The sequence below is a fragment of the Phyllostomus hastatus genome, unplaced genomic scaffold (assembly GCF_019186645.2).
Source record: "Phyllostomus hastatus isolate PE091 unplaced genomic scaffold, TTU_PhHast_1.1 phas_scaffold_28, whole genome shotgun sequence".
Classification (NCBI taxonomy): Eukaryota; Metazoa; Chordata; class Mammalia; order Chiroptera; family Phyllostomidae; genus Phyllostomus; species Phyllostomus hastatus.
In genome coordinates this window covers 23,360,502-23,378,542 of record NW_025334022.1, presented here as the reverse complement: position 1 = coordinate 23,378,542, position 18,041 = coordinate 23,360,502, and the positions used below count along the sequence as shown (strand labels likewise).

The 18,041-nt window shown below is 46.0% G+C and overlaps 1 protein-coding gene across 6 annotated transcripts in view; it reads left to right on the top strand.

The window, feature by feature from the left end:
- The first annotated feature begins 270 nt into the window (after window positions 1-270).
- SEPTIN6 (septin 6) overlaps window positions 271-18,041 on the top strand; it is a 69,139-nt gene continuing 51,368 nt past the window's right edge. For 4 of the 6 annotated variants that reach the window (XM_045817495.1, XM_045817493.1, XM_045817494.1 and 1 more), the window contains exons 1-2: window positions 6,940-7,015; window positions 16,015-16,129. In XM_045817495.1, the coding sequence (XP_045673451.1) occupies window positions 6,956-7,015; window positions 16,015-16,129 (175 nt within the window). In that variant the 5' untranslated portion in view covers window positions 6,940-6,955. Of the gene's footprint in view, window positions 408-1,411; window positions 1,515-6,939; window positions 7,016-16,014; window positions 16,130-18,041 lie in introns of those variants that run through there. The other 2 variants (XM_045817497.1, XM_045817498.1) reach the window with 2 other exon arrangements.

The window sequence follows — 18,041 nt, the reverse complement described above, 5'->3', positions numbered from 1 at the left end:
GCTGCTACGTCAATTTCCCCCAGCCCCATGCTGGACACCCTGCGGACCTGTTTTTCGCTCAAAGACCTGCCTCTCTCACGCGGTCTCGGGTGCCACTTTAAGGTCTAGGTCCCCTTTTGAGACTAGGGCGCCTGCCCTTCTGAGGAGTGGAGTGTCCCGCTCTCTCGGGCCTCAGGCACTACAAATCTACCAGGGTTCGCCAGTCCCAGGGAACTTGCAAGAAGCACTCCCCGGGGAGGAGGGCGGGGACATCGGGGCTGCAGAGGTGGAGAGGTGCCGAAAGCAAAGGAGGGGACCCGCGGCGGCAGCTCGCCAGGAGGAAAAGGAAATTAGACAGTCAGAGCCTCTGCCATAGGAGGCTCTCCCCTCAGTGCACTGCCTGCCGCCTAGTCCGGAGCTCATCCAAGGTAAAGGAGCAAACAGGGTGCGGGACAGAGCTACCGGCGGCAGCTCCCCCGTCACTCCCCATTATCCCGTTCCACGGAGCTGAGGGGTCTTCACCCCAAGTCCCTCCTCTGACTCCCCTGCGGTTCAGGCAAGAGAGGGGGTGGGCGGACTGAATCTCGGTTCCCAAGCTGACCATCTAGGGCTAGGTGGGGAGAGGAGGGTTAAGCACCCAGACGGTGGTGGGTCAGCTCTACGAAATTATAGCCCAAGGCACCAGAGGCTTAGAAACCCTAGGGCAGAAGGGGCGCTTCGTTTTAGGACTGCTGGCCTCAGACTCCGCATGGCACAGCTCAGTTTTGGGGCCGCAGTGCGGCTCCCCTCACCGCCCCCTTTCTAAACTCCGCCGTGGAGCGGCAGGTGCGGCGGCTGCTCCTTCCCTCACCGCCCCCCCCCCTCCCGCCCTGGCCTCAGCAGCACTCTCAGGCCACGGAGGTGTGGGGGGCAGGTGTGGTGGAACAACGAGACTCTCGCGGCAGGGGCTCGAACCCTAGCTCCCTGCTATCTCGGTGGAGACGAGGAGGGGGTCTAGGGACTGGAGGAGGGAAACTAAGACTGCAGAGCTCGGCCTCCTAGCTGTGCGCGGGAGGGGGAGGGGCGGGGGCTCCCCTCTAGCCTCCGGGGTCTGGGGACTAAGATGTAAGGAGAGAGCAGGGGGTGTGACAATTCAGCAGAGGTCGGGACGTACCACGGAGCCCAGTGGCGGGGGGGGCAGGACGTGGTCACCGAGGGGAGCCCCCGCCCCTCTTCGCAAAGGCCAGAGACTGAGGTTGTGGGGAGAACTGGAACCCGTCTGGTGGGGGGAAGCGGCGCGTTAAATCCACCCCCTTCCCAGACCCCACTTTCGAGGGGGTGGGCGATAGAAGGGAGGTTGGGGTTGGAGAAGCGGCGAGGGGGGCTCCTCCCTTGCACCTCCCCCCACTGGACTTGGTCGCGCCCGAAGTGTAACACTTTCTCTTTGTCGGAGGAGCTCCACTGTTTCCTGTGCCGGAGCTCCCGTTGCGGCGGCGCCCGTGGCAGCCCTGGCGGACGCAGGAGCGATGGCAGCAACCGACATAGCTCGCCAGGTGGTGAGTACGGGGCTTCGGTGCCAGCACCCGCTTCAAGGGCCTGCGCAGGGCGGAGGAGACCTGGCCGCTGCCACCGCCACCACAAAAAGGGCGGTGGGCAACATTCAGGAGCCAAGGCGCAGTGGGACTCCTGCTCCTGGGATCAGCGGCTCAGTCCCGCAGCCTGTCCCTGAGAACCGCGGCGGTGGAGGGTAGTTGGGGGGCTTGGCCAAGGCTGTGGGCCGGCGGCTGAACTTGCATTGCCCAAGATCTGCAGTAAGTGCCGACGCTTCCCTCCTTGCAGCCGCGTTCCCGCCGCTGGGGCGTTGCCGAATGAATGGCCGCACAAGTCACCAAGCCCTCCGTGTCTCTGGCACCCTGGTCTAGCTTCCTAGACCTCCGGGCCGCGCCCCTTAGCGCAGCTGCCCGTCGCGACCCGTTCCCCTTAGAAAGAGGGGCGCGGGGCTAGGGTTAGCGGGTGGCAGGAGGCCATGAATGGTGAGGGGGACAGGGAGGTAACTGGCGGGGGGAGGGGTTCTCCATATGCATTACATATGTGACTGCGTCTGTGAGTGTGTAGCTCTGTGTGCGGCTGAGTGCACGCGCGCGCACTCGTGCCTCCTGAGCGGGCGGCGGCGCCCGGCTGCTGTCTGACCCTAGATGAGTCTGCCAGTTTCTGAGTGTGCTCACCTCCAGGGTGTGTGCAGACGCCTCTCCGCTTGTGCTGCGTACCTCTGGGCCCCATTTGTGTGTCTGTGTGGGGTGCAGTCCACTGGCCTGTAGGCGCTCGGCTGCGTATTTTGGCAGGTTTCTGAGCACCTGACCAAGGTTGTGCGGGCCTTCGGGGGTCTGTAATGGTGCGTGTTCAGTGTACCTGGGCTCGTGTGCCAAAACTTGTGGAGCTGGCTTCTTTCTGTGGGGACTCAGGAAAATAATTGTGAGGTTTGCAAAAGCGATGCCGCCTCTCTTTGTTGGCAACAGACTCTGGAAAAAAAAAATCTTCATTTAAAGAACTGAAGTTTTCCAGCCTGAGAAATCATGTTGAAGTGACCTGAGGCTCCATGTTTGTTTTTTTAGAGAAGAAGTTTGGTTGCAAAAGGAAGGGATGATTCCGTTTTGGGGGGGCAACCTAGCCTTTCTATTTATCTATGGATTTCTGGAATTTTCAAAAGTCCACAATTAACAGCACCCAGAGGCCAGGAAGGAGAGTGAAGGAGAGGTAGGTCAAATCCCATGACACCAAATACTACTCGATGAAAATCTCAACACACGTTTGAAAACCTTGTGGTTTACTTATTAAGGGAAGGAGTCTGTGCAGTGCAATTCCGGTGGGGGAAAAAAGCCTTTAGGTATTTGTTATAATTGAAATTGATTTGTTTTCAAAATCTCAATCTAGAATCCAAGTGTTTTCTCTACAGGATACATATGAATTTATTCCACCCTCTTGTCCCCGTTGGGAAGGGCAGATGATTTCTTTGGAACCTCCCCCTAACTTTTGCAGACCCCAGCGCTTTAGGTATTCACCATGTGGAAGGACTCAGTAGGTAGGATGCACTGGCACAATGGAATTTGAGAGAATTCTTTTCTCCCCAAGATTGGCACTAATATTTATTACTTTAGAGTTCTGAGGGTTTCCAGAGTGCTTTTCTCCTCGTTACCCGCAGTTTAGAGAAGGCATGGCTTAAGTAGAAGAATTAATCTCCTGGATTACACGTCCCCATCCTTCGTGACCAAAAAGGATGCTAATGATTTTTCTTGTTGGCTAATTATTTTGCATTTTGTCTACACTCTCGCACCAGTTCCCTTGCCTGGATTAGGATTGCAGGGCAGATGTTGCAAAGAGATATCTTCTAGAAGATTGTGTTTCACCTTAGAACAACTCTGGCAACCCAGAGATCCCCTTTGTTCTGTAGATTGGTGCGGGGCGTGGGGGGATGGGGGTTGGCTAGGGCCACCTGGTTTGCTTTGCCTGGTTCCAGTTTGCTCTGGCTGGCCTTACCACACTATAGGATGAAGAACATAATTGCAAGCCAGATTCTGAAGCTCAAAGAGCAGCCTGAGCACTTGAGACCTTGTTATCGTGATAAATGGGTTTCTGGGAAAACTGACGTCACTCTCCATGTCCCCCTCCCCCAGCCAGTGAGGCTGTTGTTTAATGTGTCATTTGTCTTTCTGCCGTCCTTTGTGTCTGCAAGAAGTTGTAATTCACCAGGGAAAGATGGAATTAACTCAGGAGACCTTGGACATCTGGTTGCAGCTTGTTTCTTCCAGGGAACATGTATCCAGGGGTTGGGAAGAGAAGACTGGAGAATAAACCTAAGTGTGCCTGGTTTAAAAGTTCTGTTTAGTGAGCTCTGAGACGTGGTGTCATGCAGTAGTCCCAGCATGTGTGTGTGTGTGTGTGTGTCCTCTTTTCAGAGTCAATTGAGGGTCACTCTGGCTAGATTAAAACAGGCCCTAGAGATGTTGGGTAGGGCCCTTATTTGGGCATGCATGCAACTTGCAAGTTCAGTTCTCCTCTGCATAATACAATTCCATCCCATTTGAATGAACGCTGATTCTGCATAACAAAACGATTTATCTATTGTGACCACAAGTGTTTATTTGATTGACTGCTAAGTGTGTAGCATGATGGCTAGCCCTGGTCAACCCTACAAAAAAAAAGTGGTAGCCATAATTCCTGACTTCTAAGCTTACAGTCTAGTTGGGAAGACAAATTGTGGACACAATAATTAGAGAACTACAGCAGATTCTTGGGATGTTTGCCCCTCCAACCCCTGTTTGTGAGGTGGCTTGGCTGCTAGTAATATATACATACTGTGAAGGAAGACATGACCTGGCCAAGGTAACCAGGCCAGGCACAGTGCAGGTCCCAGAGGCTGCATTCCTGGCTCTTGCAATAAGCTGCTTATTTTCTTTCTATTTCCTTCCTCCCTCCCTCCCTCCCTCCCTCCCTTCCTTCCCTCCCCCTCTCTCTCCCCGGCCCCCCCGCAATGAGCTGTTTGTGTTGCATTTTGAGTTATAGACTCTTGAGCCCTGGCTGGTGTGGCTCAGTGGATTGAGCACCAGCCTGGGAAACAAAAGGGTCACAGGTTTGATTCCCAGTCAGAGCACATGCCTGGGTTGCAGGCCAGATTCCCAGTAGGGGGCACATGAGAAGCAACCACACATTTTCTTCCCTCTTTCTCCCTCCCTTCCCCTCTGTCTATAAGTAAATAAAATCTTTAAAAAAAAGAAGCAATGATGCTTTCTTCCAGTAGTTTTTCTCACTAATGAACAGCTTGCAGGGGCTAACTTTGCCTTAACTAGGGTTAGCCTTGGGGCGACTGTGTTAGGGCAACTGCCTGCGGAGGGCTGTGCTCTGGGCTTGCTGTCCTTAATTCGCCTTGAAGCTCCCTGCCTCAGCCATCTCCACTATCTCACACTAAAAGTAATATTTTATCTGAAACAGGGAGAACAAACCCCAATATTCACCCATACCTATACTGGGGATATAGCACTGAAGAATTTACATGGCTCCAAATATTCAAACTTCTTGAATCTAAGTTAAGTGTATACGGATGATCATTGTACTGTTTCCCAACTCTTCTCTGTGTTTGAGGCTTCAAAATAAACGGTTGAGGGGGAAATTACAATGTATACCCCCAGGACCCTTTCCCTCAGGGAGTTTACATTCTTGCAGCAGAGGCAGACACCAATAGCTATATAATTACCATGTGGTAAGTGCTGCACAGGAGAGCTACTGCCTGCTATGCAAATTCATTATGAGAAGCCCTAATCCAGCAGTGGATGGAGGTGGTGTGTGAGGAGACAGGCTTTCTGAGGGCTTCAACTAGGAAAAGGGTAGGTGTGAAGATGGGTGAGATCTCACTTCTGCTTCTGGGCTGGGAACATTTCCTTTGTTAATTCACACACATTTATTTTCATTCATTTCTTCAGTGTGTGTTTATTGGTCAGTGACTCTGCCAGGCCCTATTCCAGGTGCTGGGGATCTAGTGTGGTCAAGGCAAATAGGATGCTGCCCTCTCAGAGCTTCCAGACGCAAGACAGAAATAAGCCCTGTTTCCTTTCCATATCCTAAATCCCAGAAATATGTTAGTGGTGTTCTTAGTCCATAACTGCATTACAGCTGAGTGATTTGTCTGTATAGTATAATGAGATTTTGATCTGTAGTCACGTGCACAGCATTTACTTTGTGGAGTCTCTGCTGTAAATTTTCTATTAATTGCTGGCTTTGTTACTCAGCATGGCCCCTCCCTCTGTGTGCTGAAGGGAGCAAACCAGGTGTATTAGCGGGAGCAAATCTAATTAGATGGCCAATTCCCCTGGAAAAAGGTATTCTGGAGTGAAACAGGACTGATTTCTGGACTTTCGTGGCCTCCTGGACTATCAGAGTTGGGGTTTTGTGTCAACGTGAACAATCAAGAAGGGCTTCTATTGCGTGAACATTAAAACCACATTCAAGAAAGAAAGAGGGAGAAAAGAAAACGAATACCATGGATAAGTGCAACACGTTTCTTTCAATGATCTCAAAATGCTTCCATCTGTATGATTTCATTTTCTCCAACAGCTTCCTGGACAAAGTATTATTGCCCTCTTTAAAGTGAATTGGTCCAAAGTGTTATTGCTGGTCAGTGGATAAAACAACAACACACCTACCAGATGACACAGATTCATTTAAAAAAACACTTGTGGTCTTTTCATGTTTCCGAGAAATAAAAATACTGCCATGTCCTCTCTTCTCCCTCTTTCACTGCACGCCCCCCTCACGGCACACTCATGGGGGTCAGAGGAGCGTACACTTGAGTGCTTCGAAGACTCTTGATGTTAAAAACATTCTCAACTTAAATCCAGATAGCAGTCATGAGTTTTTCTTTCTTTTTTTCTCCATATTGCTTTAAATAAAATTCCTGGAGCCACCAGCCATGTAATGATGGATTATTTTAAGTAACAACGGGAAGGGGGCAGAATAAATTAGAAACACAGACCCTTCGTCCTCGTTTTGGCAGGAGGAGGCTTCTGCTGCTGCGATGTGGGATTTGAAACCGTGGGTTTCTCTGTTGCTTGCACAGAGGAAGGAGCCCACATGTTCAGGAGGGTTAGACATAATGTTATCCTTTCCTTCAGTGTCTTCTCATTAGAAGCAGCCATCTGCTGAATTATGCAGTGTGCTCTTAGCTGGCCCCAGAGTTGGGTCATCCGTTCCACTCAAAGGTGACTGGGGAACAGATTTGCAGGTCTTCTCAGGGACAGGACACAGGGCTCAGGTTTCCGACGCCACGGCCCTCCCCTTGGTGATCCCTAATGAAGGCCCTGAGGTAACAGGGCCAGGACTCTGCTTTCAGCCTTTGATGAAGTGTGAGGTAGCCTTGGGTTTCCTTTCACAGCAGAGGCCCCTAGCTCTGAGCACTGGCGCTGAGGCAGGAACTAGATTTTTTCAGATCCCCTTTAAATGAGACCAGATGGAGGCAGAGGCAAATTCAGGCTCCCCAGAGGACAGTTGGGCATTCTTCCAGAGGCCTGTGAGTAAACTTTTTTTTTAACAGATTGGAGATTACAATGTCCAGAACACCTACAAAACTCTGCTTAAATAGCTTAGCTTGAAGGGAACCTGTCTGGCTTTTGTGGGAATGTTGACCCACTCCTAACAAGGGGTCGCCCCTGGACTGAGGAGGAGATAATTTTGCTTAAGAATTTGGCTTGTTGGGTTAGGTAGCCCTGGGGTTCTTGAGCAGAGCTAGGCTATTGGCCAGGCTCAGGCTTAGATTGGAGTCAGAAGAGAGGAAATGGCTGAGAGGATGCAGAATAGGGGCAAAACCCCTCCATGATATCCCCTGCGACAGTTGCCTTCCATATGGGCCACAGCCAACTTGGTGAGCCCATAGGCTTCCAGGTCATGTTTCACGGCCCTTTTGCCTCCAACTAAGCATCAAGCTGCAAACCCAATGTCCCAGAATTTTAGCAGCATAAAAATCTATATCTCCTATTTGAGGCAGCTTTTCCATTTGACAGTGGCAGTCTGCTTGACAGGGCCCTGGATCCTAGCACCACTCTCTGCCACTAAATCACTCTGACTCAGAACAAGTCATTTCCTGTCTTTGAGTCTCTGTTTCCCCTTTTGTAAAACGAGCGGGTTGGACTAGGTGATCTTTTTTTTTTTTTAAGATTTTATTTATTTATTTTTAGGGAGGGAAAGGGGAGAGAGAGAGAGAGAGAGAGAGAGAGAGAGAGAGAGAGAGAGAGAGAGAGAGAGAGAGAGAGAGAGAGAGAGAGAGAGAGAGAAACACATCAATGTGCAGTTGCTGGGGGCCATAGCCTACAACCCAGGCATGTGCCCTGGCTGGGAATCGAACCTGGGACACTTTGGTTCCCAGCCCGCTGGGAATCGAACCTGGGACACTTTGGTTCCCAGCCCGCGCTCAATCCACTGAGCTATGCCAGCCAGGGCTGGACTAGGTGATCTTTAAGGGTGTTAGCAGCTCAAATATTGTATGGTTCTTACGTTTCCTGGTTTTCCAGCCTAATTTTGTTTACTTCTTTGCCTGCTTCTGCTTCTGAATGAGGTGGCAGACTGTTACTCCACCCCTTCCTTGCTTAGACTCCTTGAGTTGGGTGGGGAGAGAGTTGGAGTGAAGGCAAGTCTGGGCTTTTAGCTCACCAGGGTCTCTGGGTGGACTAGAAACAACCCTTCAGACATTGTCTGTTCCTGTAGGTGTATAAAGCTTTTGTCTTCTTATAAAGGTACAGGACAGCTGAAGTTTTGTCTGTTGAGTCCCATTTTAAATGCACAAGGAGAGCTGGCTATTTAATGGAATCCTGCTGTGAATCCTTTAATAGAATGAAAAGCCACTCTGGAATTGATCTGGTGAGTTAAAACCTAGAGTTTCATCTACTGGATTTGCCAAAAATGGGCCTTCTGCCTGTGTGGTGAGGATAGTCTTCTTTGTGTGTCGCCAGGGTCCCCTAAACTGCTCCCCCACTGAACTGCATTTCTGGGGCCCCTCCCTAAAGGGTTGCTGCCAGCTTCTGCAGGCTTTATTTCTCCTTGGCAAAGCCCCCAAATTGCTCTCTTCCAGTTCAGGGCATTGCAACTACTGTCCATTTCCTCTTAGCTTGGCTTAATCAGCACAAGGGAAATCCTGACACTTGATGTGTGAGGCACACTGGAAGGGCTTTTTTTTTAACCTCTGGGAACTTATCAGTGTTTTCATGGCTCTTACGGCTGATTATAACAGTGGCCTCCACGGCCTTGACAGCAGTGGAGGCAGCAGATAGGGCTGTCACCCACCTCAGTGTTTCAAGACTTTTTGGCACATGTTTCAGGATATGTGATTTTACTTATTATTAATATGCACATGAATATTTATAATAATAAGTTATGCTGTATGATGATGTTATATATAATAATGTTATAATAAGGATAATAGTAGGGTTTTATTATATAATTAGTAAAATAAATATTTTTATTTTACTAATAAAAATATTAGTAAATATTTTTACTAATAATCAGTAATACTGCCTGAAAGCTGAATACTCACCTGAGTTTTCTGATTATTTGTATTTAAAGCACCTTTTTTGTTGTAGCTGAAGATTTTGCTGTAATACCTGAGGGCACTTTTCCCCCTAGGGAAGAATCATCATAGAACTTTTTTACAAAACATTTGTATTTGAATTATAAAAGTAAAATATGGCCCTCGCTGGAGTTACTCAGTGGATTGAGTGCCATCCTGCAAACAGCCAGGGGTGGGAGTGGGGAGCGGGGAGCGGGTGTTGCCAGTTCGCCTCCCAGTCAGGGCACATGCCTGTGTTGCAGGCCAGGTCCCCAGTGGAGGGTGACACATAGGCAAAACCTCAAGTGTTTCTATCCTTCCCTAACATCTATCTATATGCAAAGACTAGAGGAGAAAGTTTAGGGAAAGCCCAGTCATCAACAATGAGCTGCAAACTTTTTGCTTTAGTCTGATCCTTCTGAATGACAGCTACTAACTTGGCCACCTCAGTTTTAAAGGGAGGCAGACAATTCTCCGTTGACACAGATGCACGCTCAGTTCCCACAAGCTTCAGATACTGCTTGCTTACTAGACCACAAAGGTTGAAGAGGGGCGGGAGGTTGAGGGGCACAGAGTCTGCCTACTCGGGTGCTTAAGGGACTCTGTTTTCAGAATAACTGTAATGAGAGAAAGGTGCACAGCTGGAACTACCATAACTCATTCTTCATAACATGAGCCTTTGACTACTCAATTAAAAAATGAAATTGGTGTGTCCTCAGGGGGAGGAGGAGGAAGAGAAAGAGAGTGGTGTTTCTGCCTATGATATGAAATGTGGTGTAACGGATTTCAAAACCACAAGTGACTGCAGATGAAGAGAAAACAGGAAATGTAATTGGGGAGGGGAGTGCAGCGCTCCCAGTTCTCAGGAGCGCTCTTTCATTTCGCCTTCCTTTTAGCTCGTCTCAGACTGTGCCTCTTAATTGCCCCTGCTGCAAAGCTGAGTGAGACCTCTCTTTCTTTGTATTAAAAATGTTTTAAAATTACATAGGTAATGTGTGAATACATTCATGCTGTAAAAGAATCAAACCATATGGAAGCATACTGACTACCCCCCTGAGAAAGCTCCTGTTTCCATTCCCCTCCCCTGAAGTAGCCACAGCTCTTGGTTTGGAGGTGTCTTTTCAGCCTCCTTTCTAGGCACTCACATATGTTTATGTGCAAATGTACATATTTAGCGTTTTCTTTGCATATATGGGCTCATACTGTGCTTATTGTTCTAGAACTTATTTTATCTACATTATAATACATCTTGGAGATATTCACATCAGTACTTATAGACCTACTGCATTCTTCCTAACTGCTACAGAACATTCCAGAATAGGCATGCACCATAATTTTGTTAAATATTTTCCTATTGTTGGACGTTTATGTTTTTTCCTAGTTTTTTCAGTATTATAAAAAATGTCATAATCAATTTCTTTGTAGTACATGGATCTTTGTACAGACATAGGAGTTTCTGTAAACTAAATTCTGAGGGGAAGTTTCAGGACTCCCAGAGGTGGGCCATTGAACCTATTTATTGGTTATGGTGGCCTTTCTAGCATCTTGGTTCAAGCCTTGAACATGGTACCGCCTGCTACTCAAAATGATGACTTGAGGTTTTGGTGTCGGGCATGCTGGGCCCAGTTGCTAGTTCTACCTCCTCTTGTGAATGTTGTAATCCAGGGAACGTTCAATTAATTGCAGTCAAAGTAATGAGGACCTCAATTAATCAGGCCACCTTATGCAGAAAGAAGAAAGAGATAAGATATCAGAGGTTTAGTGAGGGAGAGGGGAAGAAACTTCCAGGGTCTGTTCTGGGACCAGTATACATTCAGGTCAGTGTCCTGTCCTTTTTACTTCTACATATTTAGCTCTGAACAATGAGGACTGATATTCATAAAGATGACCTTTATGTTTTATAAGATTCATCAAAGTGAGAGTGAATGGTACTCACTAGACAGGATTTCCTAAAGCAGGAACTATATATACAAATACTACATTTCCGAAGCCTTCTCAACAAGCATTGAAACAAGTTTGCTGCTCAAAAACAAACAAACCCCCACATTAATTAGATTCCATGTTTCCTAGTCCCTGAACTTTCCAGTTAATTTAGGTATATTGGACACTGGGTACAAAATACAGAAGAAATAAGGATTCTAAACATCACTAGTGACCTTCACCAAATCCAGATCAATGGTTTTTTCTCTGTAATTCTTCCTGGCTTTAACCTTGGCCTCCAGGGATAGAAAACTACTGGGTCATCTCTTACTTACCTAATCATTTCCTCCTTTTGAAAAAATCCTCTTCATCTTTCCATTCCTTACTTGTGGGTATTTCCTATATTCCATCTTCAGCTCTTTTCTCCCCGTACTATCCCTTGGAGAACATGCCCGGTTTCATGCCTCTGACTCCTAAGTTTATACCCCAGTCCTGAATTCTCTTGGAGCCTATAATCCCATGTTACTAAGTACTTGCTGAATTTCTTTTCCTGGACATCTCACATAAAATCAAAGCTATCCTATTTTCATGAATATATAAAATCTTTTACAAATTCAGAAGAGAAAGACAAACATCTATTTAAAAAATGGGCAAAGACATGTACAGACAACTCACATATAGGTATGCATAACAATATACATATATCGGGCCCTGGCTGGCGTAGCTCAGTGGATTGAGCGCGGGCTGCGAACCAAAGCATCACAGGTTCGATTCCCAGTCAAGGTACATGCCTGGGTTGCAGGCCATGACCCCCAGCAACCGCACATTGATGTCTCTCTCTCTCTCTCTCTCCCTCTCTCCCTTCCCTGTCTAAAATAAATAAATAAATAAAATCTTTAAATATATATATACATATATCAAATGTAAAAAAATAATAAAATGTGAATGAAATGACATGATGACATTTTTCAGTGATTCAGTTCACAATAGCTAAAAAGCCTCAGAAACTCAGTGTCGGTCTGTGTATGGGGAAACACACACTCCTGTATATTGGTGGTGGGAACAGATATTTGTATTCTCTGTTGACTGATTCTCAGTGTGTACGAAAATCTTTCAAATGTGTGTGCCCTTGGGCCCAGTGGGCTTCAATTGTAGGAATTTCACTTAAGGAAATAATCAGAGATTTGCTAATCTATAAGAACAAGAGTTATCATTTGTGTTGTTGAAAACATGGAAGCATGCACATGTCCAGCAGTGGAAGACTGGGTAAGAGAATTTGGTAAACTGCAATTGAACACTGGGTGCCGATAAAAGTAATGTTTTGGAAGTGTATTTAATGCTAGGTACTTATATTAAATGTACTTAATATTAATAATACTATACTGTACACCTGAAACTAATGTAAAATAATGTTGAATGTCAACTGTAATTGAAAAATAAAATTAAAAAGAAATATACTTAATTACTCAAGAAGACATCCATACTATATTGAGTGTCAGATTATTAAGTCAATTTACGAAAAGAAATATACAGAATGATCCCTTTTTTGTCAGAAAGAAGATATACAGACTGGAGGGAAATACATGTAAACATTAACAGTGTTTATTTTCAGAGAGTGATATTATGGGTCATTGTGATTTTCTCTTTTACAGTTTTCCATGTTCTAAAATATCTATAGTGAACATTGATTACTTTTGCAAAAAAAAAAACACACAGAAAACTGACAAGTGTATTTTCTTTTTTTTTTAAATGAGGTTCCTTTTAAAAAATATTTTATTTTTTTATTCTTAGAGAGCGAAGGGAAGGAGAAAGAGAGGGAGAGAGAGAAACATCAATGTGCGGTTGCTGGGGGCTGTGGCCTGCAACCCAGGCATGTGCCCTGACTGGGAATCGAACCTGTGATGCTTTGGTTCGAAGCCTGCGCTCAATCCACTCAGCTACGCCAGCCAGGCCTACAAGTGTATTTTCTTTTAGTAGCTTATTTAAAACCAGACTCCTTGACATCCCCACTAAAGGAGCCCCTTTTCTTGGCTTCTCTCTTTCTGGCCGTGGTGCCGTCAATCCAAGCTCCCAGGCTTAGACCATTGCAGCCTTAGAGATTTAATTTCTCCCTCGCTCCCTCTGCCCAATCACTCATTGAGTCTCCTCCCTTTGATAGGATGTCTCTCAAGTTTGTTTCTCCCTGCTGAGTCTCAAGTCAAATCAGTTCACTTCACAGCATATATTGTTATAGTGCCTTGATGCCACTATGCCACTTCAGTGTTATTGGAGTCATCTGCTAATGTGTCTTACTGCCCTTTCTCTCCTTCAGTCACTTCAGCAACCTGCCTCTGGCATGATCTTTTGAAAACGCTACTTGTATGGCCCTCCCCACTCAGAACACTTAAAATACCCCCATACCTTTTTCTTTTTGCTGTGTAGAGCTCTTTTCAGCACTGTGCTAAGTGGGAGGTAATAGGTGGGCACATGGGAGGTGCTTGGTAAGCCTTTGACAATGAAGTAAATCTTTAAGGATAAGGTATGGTGTACTCCCATTGCCCTCCACTGTTGTCAGTTTGAAAACTGAAAATTCCCTTTCCTCGCTTTTTGGCGCTTGGACCAGAGACCTAGGAGCACTTGAAGTTTCATGGTGCTGCAGTTGGAGACAGGAAGAGGCATCCAGGGGCGATAAAATATGGTTCAGGAAACCTCAGCTCTGAGTCCCTCCCAATTTCCGATGCCTGCTATGTAGGAGACTGCATCGAGAAAGTAGATTGGCTCATAAGTCTTTGTCTCCCTGCTGTGTTGAGAACCAAGAATGAACAGCGGGAAACTTATATCTTTTTTGCTTGCTTTAATAAAAAGAATAAGGAGAAAGGGGTGAGGGGATGTGAAAAAGGGTGAATGTAGAACAAACCCTGCATGACGTGGGCCACTCATGAAACCCGGCTGTCTTCAGATGCCCCACTGAGGCCCAGAGAACTCCAACCTGGACTGCAGGATGGCAGATGGTCGTGTTTCAAGAATACTCCACTGGGCGTGTGTGGGGGGTGAGATGTGTGAGGGTAATGAGCTTACCAGAAGGCAGTCACTGGCACGTAGCCCTGTGTCTCATTCTTGGAGTAGCCGATGAAACCAATGGAAGTAGGATCCCAAACTGGGTGAAGTGGCTATCTGGGAAACCAGTGCCAACACTGTCAGCTGCTGTGAGGTTCCCCACCAATGCAGCCCATCCCTCTCAGTGTGAAAGTATGCCTTTATGGACCCAGTCTAAAATCAGGCTAACAGCCTGGGATGTTGGCACAGGCCTCTTGGCACTAACCATGTCCTTCTTGGATAACTCTTGGCACCTTTCTGGTTATGGAAATCTTGGTGTAGCCCTACCCAACAGAAACTGACTGTTTACCTAGCCCACCCCTCTTGTCTAGCTTGGCTGTCTCCAGCTTTCCTTCTCTTCCCTTTCCCCCTCTCTTGCTGCTATTGGCAGTTAACGCATTTTTTTAGTACATTCAGCCCCCTTTTGTCCTCCCTCCCTGGATCCTTGGAAGCCTGCTCCAGTTTGAGGTTCTCCCTGTTTTATAAAACCATTAGCAAGAAGAAGCTTTGGGAATTGCATGCGAAGCAAAGGCCTCCTGCCTTCCAGGGCTGTGAATGACTTGACTGACCCCAATGGTGACAAGGGGACCAGAGGAAGCAAGGAGGCAGGTCTCTCACCGAAGTGAGCCACTGCAAGTGTGGCGTGGCCGCAAGTTTGCCATGGCGTCACATGTTATTGGGGGAGTCTGAGTGCAAGGATAACCTCCCCGTGTAATAAGAATAGCAGCTACTGCTCATGGGATGCTCACCATGTGCTCAGTGCTTGAGGAGTATTACCCTACCTAACCCTCACACGGTCCTGTGAGGTAGTAAAACTGGTTCCTGATTTTACAGATGGGGACACTTTGAGAAGTTAAGCAACTTGTTTAAGGTCAGAAGGTAGAGGAGGTGGCACTGTAATTCAGACCTGCCTGATTTCCAAGTTTAGTCTCTTTTTTTTTACACTTTTTTTTCAATTACAATTTACATTCAGTATTATCTGTTTTAGTTTCAGATGTACAGCATAGTGGTTGGAAAATCATGTACCTCACAGAATGGTCCTCCCACTGCTTCAAATACCCTCCTGGCCCCACACAGTTATCACGATATTCTTGACTATGCTCCCTATGCCGTAACCTACATCTCTGTGACTCTTCTGTAACTATCAAACTGTACCGTTTAATGCCTTCACCTTTTTCACCCAGCCCCAACCCCCCTCCTCTCTGACAACTGTCTGTTCTCGTATCTATGAGTCTATTTCTGTTTTGTTTGTTAGTTTATTTCATTAGATTTCACATATAAGTGAAATCATACGGTATTTGTCTTTCCCTGACCGGCTTATTTCCTTTCGCATAATAATCTCTATGTCTATCCATGCTGTCTCAAAAAGTATGATTTCCTTCTTTTCTTATGGCTGAGTAGTGTGCCATTGTGTGAATGTACCACAGCATTTTTATCCATTTATGTACTGATGGGCACTTCAGCTGCTTCCATATCTTGTCAAAGCCTAGTCTCTTAACATCTACACAGGGCCACCATTGTAGGTCCCCAAAATGCACTAGAGAGAAGGGTAATTGAAGTCCCTTTGTAATATTTACTGAACATGTACGCAAGTAACAGGCATTGTTCTAAGTTTGTTATACATATGAGCACATTTAAGTCTCCCAATGACCTGTAAGATAAGTAATATTATCTCATATGATAGACGGAGAAGGAAACAGAGTCTCCGAGAGGTTACCCAGCTTTTAAATGATTTGAGTTGAGAGTTAACCCAAGTCTGTGGACCTCCGGCACCAGCAGTCTCATCCCATGACCCTTCCTTTCTGCCCTTTATAAGCCCCTCTGTAGTCTGCTTTGTCTGGAACTATGGTAACATTCATTATGGAACCTGGGTGGGTGTTACTTCCTAGTGTGGAGATTATTTGGAGGGAGAAGTGAGGCCCAGATTGCTTGTAAGCACATTTTTATTTTCTCTCCCCCTTCCTCTTCCAAATTAGGGTGAAGGTTGCCGAACTGTCCCCCTGGCTGGACATGTGGGGTTTGACAGCTTGCCTGACCAGCTGGTGAATAAGTCAGTCAGCCAGGGCTTCTGCTTTAACATCCTGTGTGTGGGTGAGTATTTCCATAGCAGAAAATTCTATTACAGAAAATGGATCCTTAATGGCTGGATGTGGCTTTGCAGGTAATTAGGTTAAATAGCATGTCATTCTGATCTACTTGCAAGAGTGTTTCTCCCCTCTTTCTTCTTTTATCCTTCTGCTTGTTTTTGTAAACAGCTGGCTGTAATGATATTTTCCCTGGTCAGACAAGAATATATGGTCATACCTTGGGGGAAACTGAGCTGTGTGTTACCCAGTGGAAATTTTGCAAGGGAGCTGGCTGGCTCAGCTATTGCTGTCAGGTTCATTTTGACTGCAGAGAACAGGAGCCACAGCAGAACTGGGAGGAAGGTAATGGCTGCGGAAAGGCTCCTGCCTACCAGCTGTGGGCAGTGAATTGGTTCTGTCAGTTTCCTCTGCAGTCCCGCTATGTTTGGTACAGTTCAAGATCAAGTGCAAGGATCACACAGCTCTGTGCCAAGTTCTTTTATTCCCTTTATGTGTATCTCTGGACTTGAGTCTCAAATGTAGGAACCACATCTTAGTCACCTGATATATACTAATCAAAGCACAAAGAGAGTTCAATGATGCTTGTGAAAGGAATGAATGAGTTACCGTATTTTGCTGTGTATAATGCGCGCCCACGTTTTGGTGCGTGTTATACACAGGATTATTATGCCCCTTATTATTCCCATGGTATATAACCATTATACCCATGTACAATGCACATACTTAATTTTCTCTAAAAAATATGGGCAAAGCAGTGTGCATTATACATGGCAAAATACATGTCCCACATGAACCACTTATGCTTCTCAAACACTTTTCCATATTAGCAATTTGGGTCCTTACTAGGGCTTTGCAAAGTGAGCAGAGTGAATAGCATTCATATCCTCATCGAAATGATGGAGACCCAGAAACTTAGGGAGGATAAGGGACTTATCTGAGGCAACACAGAATAAGTAGCAGAACCATGAGAAGGACCCAGGTCTGGCTAACCCTTTGTCCATCCCTCTGCTTCTCTAACTGCCGCTAGCAACATGTCTTGAGAACACAAAAGCATTTTGGAAACTCAAGCACCAACCAAATACGAGGAGCAAAAGTTCCTTCCCATTCTTTAAGAATCTCTCCTTAGACCTTAAAAAATCCCAAATTTACAAACACAATCATAACATATAATTTTCACTACACAGCGCTGTAAAGCATACATGCATATTTTCATTGATCTACTTCCAAACCTTAATAATTGTATAATACCATAATAAAGCCAATTTTCACGCTGATTGGACCACTTCTGCTAATTTTTTCATCTTTTTTTGTATAGCGCATATGGGAAAATCATTCATGTTGAGGATCTGAGCCACTCCTGAATGGGATATTTTATTCTTTAATGTAGTCTAAAGTTCTGTTTTCTAACTGATGTCTTTCCTTTTCTTGGACTCTATTTTCTCTTCTCCATCCCCAGCACTTCCACATCATTTTCTATAGGAGAATAACTGCGCACTTAAGGGCAGGTAGATAGAGCACAACAAAGTCGCTTCCAAACATGGATGGCAGGCAGTCAGCTAGGCTCACTCACTAGTTGAGTGACTCACTTCCACACACTAGCTTTGGAACCTATGAAATGAAAATATTGGGTTGGCCAAAAAGTCCATTCAGTTTTTTTCCCCATAAAATGAAAGAAGCATTTTTCATTTTCACCAATAGCATTATTGATTTGGATATTTTGAGTATGTTGGCCATCTCCCACATGGTATATCATGATTGTCCTCAATTAATGTCTCCATTTGATCGCTATCAACTTCAACTGATCTGCCTGACTGTGGAGCATTGACCATCGAGAAATCTCTAGCAGGAAAATTTGCAAAGCATTTCTGGTACGTTTGATCCAGTCACAGCTCCTTCTCCTTACACTGCACAAATAT